This window comes from Mustelus asterias, chromosome 18 (assembly GCF_964213995.1).
Source record: "Mustelus asterias chromosome 18, sMusAst1.hap1.1, whole genome shotgun sequence".
In the NCBI taxonomy this organism is placed as follows: Eukaryota; Metazoa; Chordata; class Chondrichthyes; order Carcharhiniformes; family Triakidae; genus Mustelus; species Mustelus asterias.
Genome location: NC_135818.1, coordinates 33502833 through 33522433, shown reverse-complemented (window position 1 = coordinate 33522433; position 19601 = coordinate 33502833). Strand labels below are relative to the sequence as shown.

At 45.4% G+C, this 19601-nt stretch overlaps 1 protein-coding gene across 9 annotated transcripts in view; it reads left to right on the top strand.

Moving 5' to 3' along the window:
• heatr5a (HEAT repeat containing 5a) overlaps positions 1-19601 on the top strand; it is a 196638-nt gene that overhangs the window by 119629 nt on the left and 57408 nt on the right. For all 9 annotated transcript variants that reach the window (XM_078233685.1, XM_078233687.1, XM_078233681.1 and 6 more), the window contains 4 exons: positions 3212-3341; positions 5114-5293; positions 5999-6232; positions 7707-7888. In XM_078233685.1, the coding sequence (XP_078089811.1) occupies positions 3212-3341; positions 5114-5293; positions 5999-6232; positions 7707-7888 (726 nt within the window). The remainder of the gene's footprint in view (positions 1-3211; positions 3342-5113; positions 5294-5998; positions 6233-7706; positions 7889-19601) is intronic.

Below are 19601 nucleotides of genomic sequence, written 5' to 3'. Positions count from 1 at the left end.
TTTCATCAATGACATGTTGAAGGTACCGGAGAAGATTCATAGCCTCTCCGCTCTGGGGAAGTACTAGACGATGAAAGGACTACAGATCACGAACCCACTCAGATCAACCTAATACACAGACTATGCTGAGAGACTTTGCCGTCGCACCTCTCTCACACTCCTCAACCACCTCACACACCAGCTCTACAGCAAACGTTGCATCCTGGAAACCAAGGTAAAGTCCATATTTTCAACTTGCGGTCAGGACACAAACTAGCTGCAAAACTCTGCCAAGCAGACAAGACAAAGGAACTACATGCACACCAAGAACAGGAAACTTGAGAAACTTGGCATCACCAGCAGCAGCAACCAAGCCTCCCCCGGTACCACAGTAGGAAACAGTACCACTGCAGGGAAGTCCATTGTCAACTTGTCGGAATACATACTTCAGCCAGATGAAATCGAAGTTCTCAGCTGAGGGCTCAATTTCTGCCCCACCACCAAAATAGACCCCATCAGTCTTGCAGCAGACACAGAGGAATTCACCAGGCGAATGAGGCTGCGGGGGTTCTTCCACAAACCCCCAAGAGGCCAACAGCGAACACAATGAGACAGCCAATGAACTGGAACAGCCGACAGAGATCCGCGGTGCAGCAACCGAAGAGGAAAGAGTCGAATTGGACTCCTCCGGAAGGCCGCTGCCCTCGACTTGACATGTATGCCCAAGCCGTCAGGAGATGTGTCAACACCAGATTCATCAGTCGCACTCACAAGACAGCCCCGAACACAACGCAAAGCCATCCGCCCTCGAGACCAACCGCAACATTGTCATCAAACCAGCAGACAAAGGAAGGGCCATCGTCATACTGAACAGAACGGATTACTGCAAAGAAGTGTACCGACAACTGAACAATGAGGAACACTACAGACAGTTCCCTGCAGATCCGACCAAAGAACACACCCGTCAACTCAACAGACTGATCAAGACCTTTGATCCAGACCTTCAGAGCACCCTCCGTTCTCTCATCCCACGTACTCCCTGCGTTGGAGATCTCTACTGCCTCCCGAAGTTACACAAGGCAAACACACCCGGCCGTCCCATTATATCGGGCAATGGGACCCTGTGCGAGAACCTCTCTGGCTATGTCAAGGGCATCCTGAAACCCATTGTACAAAGAACCCCCAGATTTTGTCGCGACACTATGGACTTCCTACAGAAACTCAGCACACATGGAGCAGTTGAACCAGGAGCACTCCTTGTCACAATGTATGTCTTGGCACTCTACACCAGCATCGCCCACGACAAAGGCATTGCTGCAACAGCCTCAGTACTCGGCGCCAACAACTGCCAATCTCCAGATGCAATTTTACAACTCTTCTGCTTCATCCTGGACCACAATGTCTTCACATTCAACAACCAGTTATTCTTCCAGGACACACGGAACAGCCATGGAGACCAAATTCGCCCCTCAATATGCCAACATCTTCATGCACAGGTTTGAACAAGACCTCTTCACTGCACAGGACCTTCAACCGATGCCATACGCTAGATACATCGATGACATTTTCTTCCTTTGGACTCATGGTGAACAATCACTGAAACAGCTATATGATGACATCAACAAGTTCCATCCCACCATCAGACTCCCCATGGACTACTCTCCGGAATCGGTTATATTCTTGGACACTTGCATCTCCATCAAGGACGGTCACCTCAGCACTTCACTGTACCGCAAGCTCATGGATAACCTCACAATGCTCCACTTCTCCAGCTTCCACCCCAAACACATTAAAGAAGCCGTCCCCTACGGACAAGCCCTCCGTATACACAGGATCTGCTCAGATGAGGAGGATCACAACAGACACCTCCAGATGCTGAAAGATGCCCTCATAAGAACAGGATATGGCGCTCGACTTATCGATCGACAGTTCCGACACGCCACAGCGAAAAGCCGCACCGGCCTCCTCAGAAGACAAACGTGGGACATGGCGGACAGAGTACTCTTCGTCGTCCAGTACTTCCCCGGAGCAGAGTATCTACGACATCTTCTCTGGAGCCTTCAACATGTCATTGATGAAGACGAACATCTCGCCAAGGCCATCCCCACACCCCCACTTCTTGCCTTCAAACAACCGCACAACCTCAAACAGACCATTGTCCGCAGCAAACTACCCAGCCTTCAGGAGAACAGTGACCACGACACCACACAACCCTGCCACAGCAACCTCTGCAAGACGTGCCGGGTCATCTCACGTGAGAACACCATCCACCAGGTACACGGTACATACTCTTGCAACTCGGATAACGTGATCTACCTGATACGCTGCAGGAAAGGATGTCCCGAGGCATGGTATGTTGGGGAGACCATGCAGATGCTGTGACAACGGATGAGTGAACACCGCTCGACAATCACCAGGCAAGAGTGTTCTCTTCCTGTTAGGGAACACTTCAGTGGTCACGGGCATTCAGCCTCTGATCTTCCGGTAAGCATTCTCCAAGGCGGCCTTCACGGCACATGACAACGCAGAGTCGTTGAGCGGAGACTGATAGCCAAGTTCCGCACACATGAGGACAGCCTCAACCAGGATCTTGGGTTCATGTCACACTATCTGTAACCCCCACAACTTGACTGGGCTTGCAAAATCTCACTAACTGTCCTGGCTGGAGACAATACACATCTCTTTAACCTGTGCTTAACCCTCTCTGCACTCACATTGTCTGTACCTTTAAGACTTGATTACCTGTAAAGACTCGCATTCCAACCATTATTTTGTAAATTGAGTTTGTGTCTTTGTATGCCCTGTTTGTGAACAGAACTCCCACTCACCTGATGAAGGGGCAGCACCCCGAAAACTAGTGGCTTATGGCTTTTGCTACCAAATAAACCTGTTGGACTTTAACCTGGTGTTGTGAGACTTTTTTTTTGTAAGCAAGCATGGAGATATTTCCCGTGATTTGCATTATGATATCACTTCTTCACATTCAGCTTGAACTTGAGTAGAGAAGCTGTACGTGAATCCAGGATGGAAAGAATATCGTCTATTTACAGTTGGAAATGTAACAGTACATGGTGATTATACATCAGTGTAATCTACCGATCATCATAGATTTGAGTATGTGTCTGATTCCAGTATTTTGTTTCTTGTGTAAGAGGAGGAAATTAGAAAGCATATTGCATTATCTCTTCCCAAGGTTGACTTTTTTCACCACAGAGGGATTTTTGTCTTTTAGGTAAACCTCTGTAGTTCACACTTGTTGTTGAGGCGTGCTGTAATTGCATGCCTACGTCAACTTGCACAGAGGGAAGCTGCTGAGGTGTTGGAACATGCCATGGCTCTTGCCAAGGAATCCAGTAAATTTGGTAAGTTATTTGATTTGGAGATATAGAAGTTATGGTTTTGTATACAGTCAATCCCATCAAAAGCAAACTCTGAAAGCATCAGTTTCAGATCATCAGCATTTAACCAACTTGCACTTTCAGTGTGCCTTTAAAGTACTAAGGTGAAAAAGCACCTCACGGAACTGCAAATAATTGTTTACTAAATGCAACGTCAAATGTATTTTTGTGAAGATTGTTGAAGGAGGACAAAGAGGTAGCAGTGAAGAAGGGTTCGTAGAATCATAGGATCCCTACAGTGAAAAAGGAGGCCATTTGGTCCATTGTGTCTGCAACAATTCTCTTGACAGAGCATCTTAACCAAGCCCATCTCCTGCCCTATCCCATAACCCCACATAATTACCCTAATAATCCTCCCTAACCTGCACATCTTTGGATTGTGGGAGGAGACTGGAACATCCAGAGGAAATACACGCAGACACGGAGAATGTGCAAACTCCACACACACACTCACCCATGGCTGGAATCAAACTCTGATCCCTGGTATTGTGAGGCAGCAGTGCTACCCACTGAGCTACCATGCAGGTGCAGTATAATACACCTATTAAGGTCTTGTACTGCTAAACATAGAAAATCAATATTTTATCCATTTTATTTAATATTTGGCCTCCTGTACTACAGTAGTCACAGTAAATACTGTCCCAATGTTGTGAATAGTTTATTGAACAACAATAATTGTTTATCCAAAGTTTTGGCTATAATACAAGAACTGGTGACATGTGTAATATCTCCATGATATTAAAAGTTCATTTATATTGTTGCACAAACCAGAAGATAGTGCTTCAGTTTATTAGAAATTCCAGAAAGCCAGTAAGTGTAATTTAGACCTAAAGGAGTTATTTGCAGAGTTTGGCACACGCACCTCGAACCTAACAACCACACTTTCAGTTGGTGTCTTTTAATTTTTATTCCATCCAAAAAACAAAATTCAAATTCAATCCAATTCATGGCCTCCACGAGGGGGACAGACATGATCCAAGTTGACAAGATGAGACATTGCACCCTATCCTGTTGTTGATTTGACACTTCATCTTAGCTGAAAGGCCGAGGAGCACAAGTGAATCCCTAGCTCATGTTGACCCCTGCCTTCAATTAAATACAATTAATATCAACTGAGTGGATTCCACCAGAACTTGTAGTTCTGCTTAATTTTTACAATAGCATTTCAAGGAATGAGTAAAATTCTCCGGACTGGTGACATGCTGAACCAGCAGTATTTTTAGTTCTGCAGTGTAAGGAAATGGAGAATAAAGCTTTCTCTTCAATGATCCATCATAATATACAATTTATATTCTTCAAAATATGAAAACTCATCAATCAGAAGTTTAGTGCGCCTCAGAAATGTTATACAATGCAGTATTTATCTATAGCTGGGGAAGTACCAAAATTAAGTGTAGGGAGAATCATAGAAATCATAGAAACCCTACAGTGCAGAAAGAGGCCATCTGGCCCATCGAGTCTGCACCGACCACAATCCCACCCAGGCCCTACCCCCATATCTCTACATATTTTACCCGCTAATCCCTCTAACCTACGCATCCCAGGACACTAAGGGGCAATTTTTAGCATGGCCAATCAACCTAACCCGCACATGTTTGGGAGGTTTATATAGATTGATTATTTTTTTTTCTTTTGCAAAGTTAAAATTATGGAGGACCGGAGGGAAGTCCTCTAAACTGAACTGTTAACCAGAAAATGTGACTGGACAAAAATGCTGACCTTGTATTTAATTTCAGATGTTAATATCAATGAAACTGGCCTGGAAGGAGCGCTTTTCAGTTTACTGGACAGAGAATCGGACCGACAACTTTGTCAAGACATTCAGGAAACTCTAAGCCATATCCTATCATCCATGGCTGTTGAAAAACTTTCTCATTGGTTAAAGTTATGCAATGATGTTTTATCTGCCTCAGCTGGTGAGTTCAAGTCTTTCATTTGGAAAATGTGTTGGTCTCCTGTCAAGCATAGGGGGGGGAAATTGGGATATGAAAGATAGTTTAGTCTCTTTCCTCCTTTTAAATTCCACCTGCTAAAGACCACTTCTGTCTGAAAGGGCAGATTGGTGACATCTTGTGTTGCATTTACCGATATGGATCTGTAGCCAAGCAGCCAGAAAACTGGGAGTAGCATGGCATGACCTTTCAGATTTTCCCTTGCTCATTTGCCCATTATTTAAGCGAGAGTTTATTTAGATGTGATGGCATGCAAAGTTGGAAAACTCAATTTGTGACTTGGAGTGTGCATGTGGATTCCACCACTCCAGTGTAACTGTTAAGCATGACTGAAATCTGATCAAAAACAAAAAATGCTGGAAAAACTTAGCAGGTCTGACAACATCTGTGGAGATGGAGAATAGAGCTGACGTTTCGGGTATGGATGACCCAGCTCTGACAAAGGGTCATCTTGACTCGAAACATTGGCTCTATTTTCTCTCCACAGATGCTGTTAGACTTGCTGAGTTTCTCCAGCATTTTCGGTTTTTGCTTCGGATTCTAGCATCTGCAGTATATAACTAAAATCTGATCAGTATTTTGAGTTTTGTGCCATATTTCTATGCGATTATTTACTTTCAGTAGTACTCTTTTCAAATAATGTATAAATTCTGATCATTTGTTCTCAAGATTTCACCACAGCACCTGTGGACACTACTCAGGAAGAGGAGGAAGATGGGGGAGATGATTCAATATTTACCTCAAGAAAAGATGACCAATTCCAACCAATCATCAAACCACGCTGGCCTACCAGGGTATTTGCAGCAGAATGTGTATGTCGAATTATTACACAGTGTGAGAATATAGATGTTGCTCATTTTGACATGACCATGGCTCAAGAAAGGAAACTGAAGCACCCTAAGAGTAAGTTTGTTGGGGGGGGGGTGGATATGGATGGATGGATACCAATGCTCAGTGTAACTTTAGAATATTGCAAAGAACTAGCAGATGGATTATAATATGGGAAAATGTTCATTTGTCCATTTTGGCAAGAAGAATAAAAAAGAAGCATGCTTCCTAAATGGCAAGAGAATCAAAGTCGGCCATTCAGCCTATTGAGACTGCGCCAACAACAATGACCAGGTCCTGCCTGCCATGGGAATTGTAGTAGGCCGGGGGTGGATCATGCAAAGGTCTGTTGACCTCAGGTGGGATTTTCCAGGTTTGAGGCGCGCACGGCTGGAAAATCCTCCTGACACTAAGGGGCAAGTTAGCATGGCCAATGCACCTAACCCGCACATCTTTGGACTGTGGGAGGAAACCGGAGCACCCGGAGGAAACCCACGCAGATGCGGGGAGTTTGTGCAAACTCAGCACAGACAGTGACCCAAGGCCGGAACTGAACCCTGGTGCTGAGAGGCAGCAGTGTTAACCACTATGCCACCCACAAGAGATTGCCCACTGTGAGGTTCAGAGGATCTGGGTGTCCTTGTGCATGAAAAACAAAAGTCTAGTATGAAGGTACAGCAAGTAATTAAGAAAATTAATAGAATGTTATCATTTGCTGCAAGGGGATTTGAATACTAAAATAGGGAGATTATGCTTCAGTTCTATAGGGTACCAGTGAGACCACATTTGGAGAATTGGATTCCACCACTCTAGTGTAACTATTAAGCATGACTGAAATCTGATCAAAAACATAAAATGCTGGAGAAACTTAGCAGGTCTGACAGCATCTGTGGAGATAGAGAATAGAGCTGACGTTTCACGTGTGGATGACCCAGCTCTGACAAAGGGTCATCTTGATTCGAAACATTGGCTCTATTTTCTCTCCACAGATGCTGTTAGACTTGCTGAGTTTCTCCAGCATTTTCGGTTTTTGCTTTGGATTCTAGCATCCGCAGTATTTTACCTTTAACTAAAATCTGATCAGTATTTTGAGTTTTGTACCATATTTCTGTGCAATTATTTACTTTCAGTAGTACTCTTTTCAAAGAATATATAAATTCTGATCATTTGGAAATATGGTTGCTATATTTATGGAAGAATGCGTTGGTAGCTGTTCAGAGAAGATTTACCAGACTGAAATGGGTGGGTTGTATCCGCTGGAGCTTAGAGTAAGACTTGATTGAAACATAAGATCCTGAGGGGTCTCAACTGAGTGGATGTGGATAGAATGTTTCCTCTTATGGGAGAATCTAGAATTGGGATCATTGTTCAAAACTAAGGGTTGCCCTTTTAAAATAGAGATGAAGTGAAATTTTTGCTTTCTTGAGTCTTTGGAATTCCTTTCCTGAAAAGGTGCAGAGTTTTTGAATATTTTTAAAGTAGAGGTGGATAGATACTTGATCCACATATTAAATATACCATGCACACTTTTTTCGAACATTACTTGCAGGTGATTTCTTAGTGATCCATCTGGCAGATTTGATCCGCATGGCTTTCATAGCTGCCACAGATCACAGTCACGCCTTGCGGCTGTCTGGCCTCGAAGCACTTCTTGTCATTATCAGGAAATTTTCAACCGTTCCCGAGCCAGAGTTTCCTGGTCATGTAATCCTTGAACAATACCAAGCAAATGTAAGTAACAGATAAAGTACTTTGTGTCTCAATAATGTTTTACAGCAAGTGAGTTACTTTGATGTAAAATCGCTGCCTTGTAGACAAACACAGGAATTAATTTGCGTGCCATTAAGTCCCACTCACTGCATTTGAGTGAATAATGAATACAAGTTAATTATTGTAAGGTTTTGTATTTTGAGAATTGAATCTATTATTTCATCAGATTGTTTTTCAAACATCCAATACTGAATGAGCAGAAATTCTCTCCTGTTGTATTTTGGGAAGAATTAAGTTTTTGGTTCCTGCTCCAAACTTCATTCCTTAGCTCCAACTCTATCCCTCTCCTTGACTGCCATGTGAGACTAAACCAGACCATTTACAACGTTGCTGTCACATTTGACCCTAAAGTGAGGTAGCAATTGCATATTTGACACAGTGGATCCAAGGCTGTCAAGCAAGAGCCTTCAGACTGGACAGCGTCTTTCTCCATGGCTGCCATTGCTGTTTGGAGGGGGATGTTCGCAACTCGAAATCTGACCTCTAGCCCCATTGGGGATTGTAACCCACATTGTAGGAACCCCTGGCGCCCACGCATAGCTGTGTTTTTTGCTGATGCCTAACACTGAGGCTTGCACAAGTATACACTTTCCAGTAGGAGTTATCAGGCAGCCAGCAACAACACTAGCTGGTTTGCCTGTTTCTGAGCACGGGTGCTGAGATCAACTGAAATGCTTTTACTGCTCTCTCCACAAAGTTCAGTTGCGAAACCAGAAGCCGCCCTTGATTTGTATGGCTTATTACCATGCAGGGCAAAGTCTATTCAACTAAATATTTGAATACATACATACAAGACATACATACATTTGGGACTCCGATGTTGTGGCCATTTCGGAGACATGGATAGAGCAGGGACAGGAATGGTTGTTGCAGGTTCCGGGGTTTAGATGTTTCAGTAAAATCAGGGAAGGTGGTAAAAGAGGGATTGTTCGTCAAGGACAGTATTACGGTGGCAGAAAGGACGTTTGATGAGGACTCGTCTACTGAGGTAGTATGGGCTAAGGTTAGAAACAGGAAAGGAGAGGTCACCCTGTTGGGAGTTTTCTATAGGTCTCCGAAAAGTTCCAGAGATGTAGAGGAAAGGATTGCAAAGATGATTCTGGACAGGAGCGAAAGTAACAGGGTAGTTGTTATGGGGGACTTTAACTTTGCAAATATTGACTGGAAACGCTATAGTTCGAGTACTTTAGATGGGTCAGTTTTTGTCCAATGTGCGCAGGAGGGTTTCCTGACACAGTATGTAGATAGGCCAACAAGAGGCAAGGCCACATTGGATTTGGTACTGGGTAATGAACCAGGCCAGGCGTTAGATTTGGAGGTAGGTGAGCACTTTGGTGATAGTGATCACAATTCGGTTACGTTTACTTTAGCGATGGAAAGGGATAGGTATATACCGCAGGGCAAGTGTTATAGCTGGGGGAAGGGAAATTATGATGTGATTAGGCGAGATTTAGGCTGCATAGGATGGGGAAGAAATCTGCAGGGGATGGGCACAATTGAAATGTGGAGCTTGTTAAAGGAACAGCTACTGCGTGTCCTTGATAAGTATGTACCTGTCAGACAGGGAGGAAGTGGTCGAGCGAGGGAACCGTGGTTTACGAAAGAAGTTGAATCTCTTGTGAAGAGGAAGAAGGAGACTTACGTAAAGATGAGACATGAAGGCTCAGTTAGGGCGCTTGAGAGTTACAAGTTAGTCAGAAAGGACCTGAAGAGAGAGCTAAGAAGAGCCAGGAGGGGACATGAGAAGTCTTTGGCAGGTAGGATCAAGGAAAACCCTAAAGCTTTCTATAGGTATGTCAGGAATAAAAGAATGACTAAGGTAAGATTAGGGCCAGTCAAGGACAGTAGTGGGAAGTTGTGTGTGGAGTCCGAAGAGAGGGGCGGCACGGTAGCACAGTGGTTAGCACTGCTGCTTCACAGCTCCAGGGACCTGGGTTCGATTCCCGGCTTGGGTCACTGTCTGTGTGGAGTTTGCACATTCTCCTCGTGTCTGCGTGGGTTTCCTCCGGGTGCTCCGGTTTCCTCCCACAGTCCAAAGATGTGCGGGTTAGGTTGATTGGCCATGCTAAAATTGCCCTTAGTGTCCTGGGATGTGTAGATTAGAGGGATTAGTGGGTAAAATATGGAGGGATATGGGGGTAGGGTCTGGATGGGATTGTGGTCAGTGCAGACTCGATGGGCCGAATGGCCTCTTTCTGTACTGTAGGGTTTCTATGATTTCTAAGATAGGAGAGGTGCTAAATGAATATTTAGAACATAGAACATAGAACATTACAGCGCAGAACAGGCCCTTCGGCCCACGATGTTGCACCGACCAGTTAAAAAAAAAACTGTGACCCTCCAACCTAAACCAATTTCTTTTCGTCCATGAACCTATCTACGGATCTCTTAAACGCCCCCAAACTAGGCGCATTTACTACTGATGCTGGCAGGGCATTCCAATCCCTCACCACCCTCTGGGTAAAGAACCTACCCCTGACATCGGTTCTATAACTACCCCCCCTCAATTTAAAGCCATGCCCCCTCGTGCTGGATTTCTCCATCAGAGGAAAAAGGCTATCACTATCCACCCTATCTAAACCTCTAATCATCTTATATGTTTCAATAAGATCCCCTCTTAGCCGCCGCCTTTCCAGCGAAAACAATCCCAAATCCCTCAGCCTCTCCTCATAGGATCTCCCCTCCATACCAGGCAACATCCTGGTAAACCTCCTCTGCACCCTCTCCAAAGCCTCCACATCCTTCCTGTAATGTGGGGACCAGAACTGCACACAGTACTCCAAGTGCGGCCGCACCAGAGTTGTGTACAGTTGCAACATAACGCTACGACTCCTAAATTCAATCCCCCTACCAATAAACGCCAAGACACCATATGCCTTCTTAACAACCTTATCTACTTGATTCCCAACTTTCAGGGATCTATGCACACATACACCTAGATCCCTCTGCTCCTCCACACTATTCAAAGTCCTCCCGTTAGCCCTATACTCAACACATCTGTTATTCCTACCAAAGTGAATTACCTCACACTTCTCCGCATTAAACTCCATCCGCCACCTCTCGGCCCAACTTTGCAACCTGTCTAAGTCTTCCTGCAAACTACGACACCCTTCCTCACTGTCTACCACACCACCGACTTTGGTGTCATCAGCAAATTTGCTAATCCACCCAACTATACCCTCATCCAGATCATTAATAAATATTACAAACAGCAGTGGCCCCAAAACAGATCCCTGAGGTACACCACTTGTAACCGCACTCCATGATGAATATTTACTATCAACCACCACCCTCTGTTTCCTATCCGCTAGCCAATTCCTGATCCAATTTCCTAGATCACCCCCAATCCCATACATCTGCATTTTCTGCAGAAGCCTACCATGGTGAACCTTATCAAACGCCTTACTAAAATCCATATATACCACGTCCACTGCCTTGCCCCCATCCACCTCCTTGGTCACTTTCTCAAAAAACTCAATAAGGTTAGTAAGGCACGACCTACCTGCCACAAAACCATGCTGACTATCACCTATCAATTCATTACTCTCCAAATAACTATAAATCCTATCCCTTATAATTTTTTCCAACATCTTGCCGACAACAGAAGTGAGACTCACCGGTCTATAATTCCCGGGGAAGTCTCTGTTCCCCTTCTTAAACAATGGGACAACATTCGCTAACCTCCAATCTTCTGGTACTATACCAGAGGCCAACGACGACCTGAAGATCAGAGCCAGAGGCTCTGCAATCACTTCTCTTGCCTCCCAGAGAATCCTTGGATAAATCCCATCCGGACCAGGGGATTTATCTATTTTCAGACCCTCCAGAATATCCTGCACATCCTCCTTATCAACTGTAATACTGTCTATTCTACTCCCTTGCAACCCAGTGTCCTCCTCAGCTATATTCATGTCCCCTTGCGTGAACACCGAAGAGAAATATTGGTTCAATGCTTCACCAATCTCCTCCGGTTCCACACATAACTTCCCTCTGCCATCTATAACTGGCCCTAAACTTGCCCTAACCAACCTTCTGTTCTTGACATACCTATAGAACGCCTTAGGATTCTCTTTAACCCTATCCGCCAAAGTCTTCTCATGTCCCCTTTTAGCCCTTCTAAGCTCGCTCTTCAACTCCCTCTTAGCCAATCTAAAGCTTTCTAGTGCACTACCCGAGTGCTCACGTCTCATCCGAACATAAGCCTCCTTTTTCTTTTTAACCAACAAAGAAACTTTTTTGGTGCACCACGGTTCCCGTTTTTCGTCAGTATTCACTCGGGAAAAAGACAATGTTGTCGAAGAGAAGACTGAGATGCAGGCTATTAGACTAGACGGGATTGAGCTTCATAGGGAGGGAGGTGTTAGCAATTCTGGAAAGTATGAAAATAGATAAGTCCTCTGGGCCGGATGGGATTTATCCTCTGATTCTCTGGGAGGCTAGGGAGGAGATTGCAGAGCCTTTGGCTTTCATCTTTGTGTCGTCATTGTCTACAGGAATAGTGCCAGAAGACTGGAGGATAGCAAATGTTGTCCCTTTGTTCAAGAAGGGGCGTAGAGACAACCCTGGTAATTATAGACCAGTGAGCCTTACTTCTGTTGTGGGCAAAGTTTTGGAAAGGATTATAAGAGACAGGATTTATAATCATCTAGAAAGGGACAATTTGATTAGGGATAGTCAATACGGTTTTGTGAAAGGTAGGTCGTGCCTCACAAACCTCATTGAGTTCTTTGAGAAGGTGACCAAAGAGGTGGATGAGGGTAAAGCAGTTGATGTGGTGTTTGTGGATTTCAGTAAAGCGTTTGATAAGGTTCCCCACGGTAGGCTATTGCAGAAAATACGGAGGCATGGGATTGAGGGTGATTTAGCGGTTTGGATCAGAAATTGGCTAGCTGTAAGAAGACAGAAGGTGGTGGTTGATGGGAAATGTTCATCCTGGAGTTCAGTTACTAGTAGTGTACCGCAAGGATCTGTTTTGGGGCCACTGCTGTTTGTCATTTTTATAAATGACCTGGATGGGTTAGTAAATTTGCGGATGACACTAAAGTCGGTGGAGTTGTGGACAGTGCGGAAGGATGTTGCAGGTTACAGAGGGACATGGATAAGCTGCAGAGCTGGGCTGAGAGGTAGCAAATGGAGTTTAATGCGGAAAAGTGTGAGGTGATTCACTTTGGAAGGAGTAACAGGAATACAGAGTACTGGGCTAATGGTAAGATACTTGGTAGTGTGGATGAGCAGAGAGATCTCGGTGTCCATGTGCATAGATCCCTGAAAGTTGGCACCCAGGTTGATAGGGTTGTTAAGAAGGCGTACAGTGTGTTAGCTTTTATTGTTAGAGGGATTGAGTTTCGGAGCCATGATGTCATGTTGCAGCTGTACAAAACTCTGGTGTATTGCACTTGGAGTATTGCGTACGGTTCTGGTCGCCACATTATAGGAAGGATGTGGAAGCATTGGAAAGGGTGCAGAGGAGATTTACCAGGATGTTGCCTGGTATGGTGGGAAGGTCTTATGAGGAAAGGCTGAGGGGCTTGAGGTTGTTTATGTTAGAGAGAAGAAGGTTAAGAGGTGACTTAATAGAGGCATACAAGATGATCAGAGGATTAGATAGGGTGGACAGTGAGAGCCTTTTTCCTCCGATGGTGATGACTAGTACGAGGGGACATAGCTTTAAATTGAGGGGTGATAGATATAGGACAGATGTCAGAGGTAGGTTCTTTACTCAGAGAGTAGTAAAGCGTGGAATGCCCTGCCTGCAACAGTAGTGGACTCGTCAACATTAAGGGCATTTAAAGGGTCATTGGATAAACATATGGATGATATTGGAATAGTGTAGGTTAGATGGGCTTTAAATTGGTTTCACAGGTCGGCGCAACATTGAGGGCCGAAGGGCCTGTACTGCGCTGTAATGTTCTATGTTCTATACCCATCTTATGTTAAGTCCCATGCTTTCGTGGGCCCACATGAATTTGAAAGCTATTGTTTCTGCTGAAAATGCACTCAATTTGACTCGGAAAGGTTTAAAAAAGCTGTCAGGTAAATTAAAGGAATACATTTGCATTCTGTAGATGAAAATAGTATTAACAGTCCATACCCTCCAATGATTCTACGCAGTCTTACTTGAAAATATGTATACTTCCACACAAACTTAGGGGTACAGTTATCATGTTACGAAACCTGAATCCTAAACAGGGACTTTGTCATGTAACAAGATTGATAGAACATAGAACATAGAAAGCCACAGCACAAACAGGCCCTTCGGCCCACAAGTTGCGCCGATCACATCCCCACCTCTAGGCCTATCTATAGCCCTCAATCCCATTAAATCCCATGTACTCATCCAGAAGTCTCTTAAAAGACCCCAACGAGTTTGCCTCCACCACCACCGACGTCAGCCGATTCCACTCACCCACCACCCTCTGAGTGAAAAACTTACCCCTGACATCTCCTCTGTACATACCCCCCAGCACCTTAAACCTGTGTCCTCTCGTAGCAACCATTTCAGCCCTTGGAAATAGCCTCTGAGAGTCTACCCTATCCAGACCTCTCAACATCTTGTAAACCTCTATCAGGTCACCTCTCATCCTTCGTCTCTCCAGGGAGAAGAGACCAAGCTCCCTCAACCTATCCTCATAAGGCATGCCCCCCAATCCAGGCAACATCCTTGTAAATCTCCTCTGCACCCTTTCAATGGCTTCAACATCTTTCCTGTAATGAGGTGACCAGAACTGCGCGCAGTACTCCAAGTGGGGTCTAACCAGGGTCCTATAAAGCTGCAGCATTATCTCCCGACTCCTAAACTCAATCCCTCGATTAATGAAGGCCAGTACGCCGTACGCCTTCTTGACCGCATCCTCCACCTGCGAGGCTGATTTAAGAGTCCTATGGACCCGGACCCCAAGGTCCTTCTGATCCTCTACACTGCTAAGAATGGTACCCTTCATATTATACTGCTGCTTCATCCCATTGGATCTGCCAAAATGGATCACCACACACTTATCCGGGTTGAAGTCCATCTGCCACTTCTCCGCCCAGTCTTGCATTCTATCTATGTCTCGCTGCAACTTCTGACATCCCTCCAAACTATCCACAACACCACCTACCTTGGTGTCGTCAGCAAACTTACCAACCCATCCCTCCACTTCCTCATCCAGGTCATTTATGAAAATGACAAACAGCAAGGGTCCCAGAACAGATCCCTGGGGCACTCCACTGGTCACTGACCTCCATGCAGAGAAAGACCCCTCCACAGCCACTCTCTGCCTTCTGCAGGCAAGCCAGTTCTGGATCCACAAGGCAACAGCCCCTTGGATCCCATGCCCTCTCACTTTCTCAAGAAGTCTTGCATGGGGGACCTTATCGAACGCCTTGCTGAAGTCCATATAGACCACATCCACCGCTCTTCCTTCGTCAATGTGTTTGGTCACATTTTCAAAGAACTCAACCAGGCTCGTAAGGCACGACCTGCCCTTGACAAAGCCGTGCTGACTACTTTTGATCATACTAAACTTCTCTAGATGATCATAAATCCTGTCTCTCAGGATCCTCTCCATCAACTTACCAACCACTGAGGTTAGACTCACCGGTCGGTAATTTCCCGGGCTGTCCCTGTTCCCTTTCTTGAATATAGGGACCACATCTGCAATCCTCCAATCCTCCGGAACCTCTCCCGTCTCCATCGACGATGCAAAGATCATCGCCAAAGGCTCCGCAATCTCCTCCCTCGCCTCCCACAGTAACCTGGGGTACATCCCATCCGGTCCCGGCGACTTACCAACCTTGATGCCATTCAATAGTTCCAACACATCCTCTTTCTTTATGTCCACATGCTCGATCCTTTCTGTCCACCGCAAACCAGCAGTACAACCACCCAGATCCCTTTCCACCGTGAATACCGAGGTAAAGTATTCATTAAGCGGTTCCGCACAAACTTTTCCCCCTTCACCTTTTAAGGGTCCTATGCCTTCACATCTCATCCTTTTACTCTTGACATATTTGTAGAAAGCCTTGGGATTCTCCTTAATCTTACCCGCCAAGGCCTTCTCATGACCCCTTCTCGCTCTCCTAATTTCCTTCTTAAGCTCCTTCCTACATCCCGTATACTCCTCTAAATCCTTAACACCTCCTAGCTCTCTGAACCTTCTGTACGCCTCTCTTTTCTTATTCACCAGGTTCATCACAACCTTCGTGCACCACGGTTCCCGTACCCTACCAACACCCCCCTGTCTCATCGGAACGTTGTCATGCAGAGCTCCAGACAAACATTCCTTGAAAATCCTCCACTTTCCTTCGGTACTTTTCCCCAAGAATGCCTTCTTCCAATTTACCCGTCTAATTTCCTCCCTGATGACACTGTATTTCCCTTTACTCCAGAGAAACACTTTCCTAGCCTGCCTGATCCTATCTCTTTCCAATGCTATCGTGAAGGAGATAGAATTATGATCGCTATCCCCAAGATGCTCACCCACCGAGAGATCCTCCACCTGTCCAGGTTCATTAGCCAGCACCAGATCAAGTACAGCCTCTACTCTAGTAGGCTTATCCACATACTGTGTCAGGAAACTCTCCTGGACACACCTAACAAACTCCTCTCCATCCAAACCCCTAGCCCTAGGGATATTCCAATCTATGTTTGGGAAATTAAAATCTCCCATCACGACAACTCTGTTATTCCTACATCTCTCCAGGATCTGTTTCCCCATCTGCTCCTCAACATCTCTGTTACTATTGGGCGGCCTATAGAAAACACCCAGCAACGTTACCGACCCCTTCCTGTTCCTAACCTCCACCCACAGAGACTCCGTAGTCAATCCCTCCACGGCGTCCACCTTCTCTACAGCCGTGACACTATCCCTGATCAACAGTGCCACTCCCCCCCCCTCTCTTGCCTCCCTCCCTGTCCTTCCTGAAACATCTAAAACCCGGCACCTGAAGCACCCAGTCCTGTCCCTGAGACATCCAAGTCTCCGTAATGGCCACCACATCACAATTCGAAGCAGCAATCCACGCTCTAAGCTCATCCACTTTATTCACTACACTCCTGGCATTAAAATAGACACATCTCAGACCTTCAGCCTGAGCACTTCCCTTCTCCATCACTCGTCTAACCTCCCTCTTACCCTGTTTACATTCCTTATCTATTTGCGAGCTAACCTCCTCGCTCTCAGTCCCCTCATTTCGATTCCCTCCCCCCAACCTTTCTAGTTTAAAGTCTCTCCAGTAACCTTAGCCAACCTTCCCGCCAGGATATTGGTCCCCCTGGGATTCAAGTGCCACCCGTCTTTTTTAAACAGGTCACACCTGCCCCTAAAGAGGTCCCAATGATCCAAGTACCCAAATCCTTGTCCCTTGCTCCAGTCCCTCAGCCACGCATTCATTCTCCACCGATTCCTGTTCTCACTCTCCTGCGGCACAGGCAGCAATCCCGAGATTACTACCTTTGCATTCCTCTTTCTCAGCTGTCTACCTAACTCCCTATATTCTCTTTTCATGACCCCTTCCCTCTTCCTACCTATGTCAGCAGTACCTATATGCATCACGACCTTCGGCTCCTCTCCCTCCCCCTTCAGGATTTCTGGGACTCGACCAGAGACATCCCGGACCCCTGCACCAGGGAGGCAAACCACCATCCGAGAGTCCCGTCTGTGTCCGCAAAAACGCCTATCTGACCCCCTCACCGTAGAGTCCCCAATTAGCACTACCCTCCTTTCCTTACCCTTTTGCACTACTGGGCCAGGCTCAGCTCCAGAGACACTGCCACCGCTGCTTCCCCCAGGTGGGCTGTCCACCCCAGTAGTACTCAGACAGGAGTACTTATTATTAAGGGGCACATCCACCGGGGTGCTCACCATCAACTGAGCTTTCTCCTTCCTCACTGTTACCCAGTTACCCTCCTCCCGTGGTCCCGGTGTGACCACCTGCCGATAGCTCCTGTCAATGACCTCCTCACTATCCCTAACCCGGCGAAGGTCCTCGAGCTGCAATTCCAGTTCCCTAACATGGTCCCTTAGGAACCGCAGCTCAACACCCAGCACAGAAAGGAAGATGTTTTCTTTGATAGATACTGAAATTATAGGAAGCAAATTACAAGGAAAAATAGTGTTTGTTCCTCAAATTATAGATGTAAACCCTGTCATTTCAACTTGGGAGAAAACCAGTTCCAAGCAAGTGAAGAGGACACTTAATAGAGTGCAAATCTTTACCCACTAATTCATTAATCAACATCATTACAATTGCGCAGCTCTTCCTTGCGGCTTTTCCCTCACCTAGTTGATGTCTAACTACAAAGCTGAAAAAATAAATCTCTTTACTGAGAACCTCCATTTCACTGAGAAGGCTTCTGGCCAATGGACATCTGAAAGCTCTGCTCAGATTTGGACAGCTGTGACAAATTACACCACAGCAGCTGAGACAGTCCGCAAAGTTCTAAAAGAATCAAAAACATTTTCAATAAAACAAACCACAATTTTCTTAAAACAAAGGGCAGTTTGCCACATTTCCCAGTGTTAATGGATCTTTCAACAAAAGGGCAGCATGGTGGCACAATGGTTAGCTTGCTGCCTCACAGTGCCAGGGACCCGGGTTCGATTCCGGCCTCGAGTCACTGCCTGTGTGAAGTTTGCACATTCTCCCCATGTCTGCGTGGGTTTTCTCCAGGTGCTCTGGTTTCTTCCCACACTCCAAAGATGTGCAGGTTAGGTTAATTGGCCATGCTAAATTTGCCCATAGTGTCCCATGATATATAGGTTAGGGGGATTAGTGGGGTAAAAACAGGGCAGGTCTGGGTAAGAGTCGGTGCAGACTTGATCGGCTAAATGGCCGCCTTCTGCACTGTAGGGATTCAATGGTAATATGAAAATTCGAGTTCCAGATCCCCATTTTTGCCAAAAATAAATCTGTACTTCCTTGGACTTAGCTGTCCATCAAGTTTCCTTGAAATCTGTCCATTAGTTTTTGAAAAACATTGTTTACAGAGATATATTGTTTACAGATAAACAGACGTAGGCGAAACACATTATCTTCAGTGGCAGAGGAAATGAGCCTGTCGTATTCTATGACTATAAACATGGCAAACAAATTTATATTTGTACTTCTAGTCCTGATTTTACACATGTACACAGCTTCATGTAGCTTTTTCCAGAGTTTTAATTCTATTCGAGTCTTTGGTGGGAGAACAACTAGAAATTCTGCATTTAAGGAAGTACTATTGCAATAAAAATATGAATTTAACAGTAAACTTTTTGCAGGTCCCTGCTAATGTATTAATAACACTGCTCATTTTCTCCCCTTTTTTTTGATTTCCAAGTCTGTTGGTGCCCCTTTTAGTATGTTTTTAAGTGTGCAAAACTGGCCCTTGATAACTTAGCCTTTGACTATCATTTGAGATAGTCAATTAAATTATGTCTTTTTAGGAGTCAGAGGTTTTCAGCATGGAAACAGGTCCTTCGGCCCAACTTGTCCATGCCGCCTTTTTTTTTAAACCCCTAAGCTAATCCCAATTGCCCGCATTTGGCCCATATCCCTCTGTACCCATCGTACCCATGTAACTATCTAAATGCTTTTTAAAAGACAAAATTGTACCCGCCTCTACTACTACCTCTGGCAGCTTGTTCCAGACACTCTCCACCCTCTGTGAAAAAATTGCGCCTCTAGACACTTTTGTATCTCTCCCCTCTCA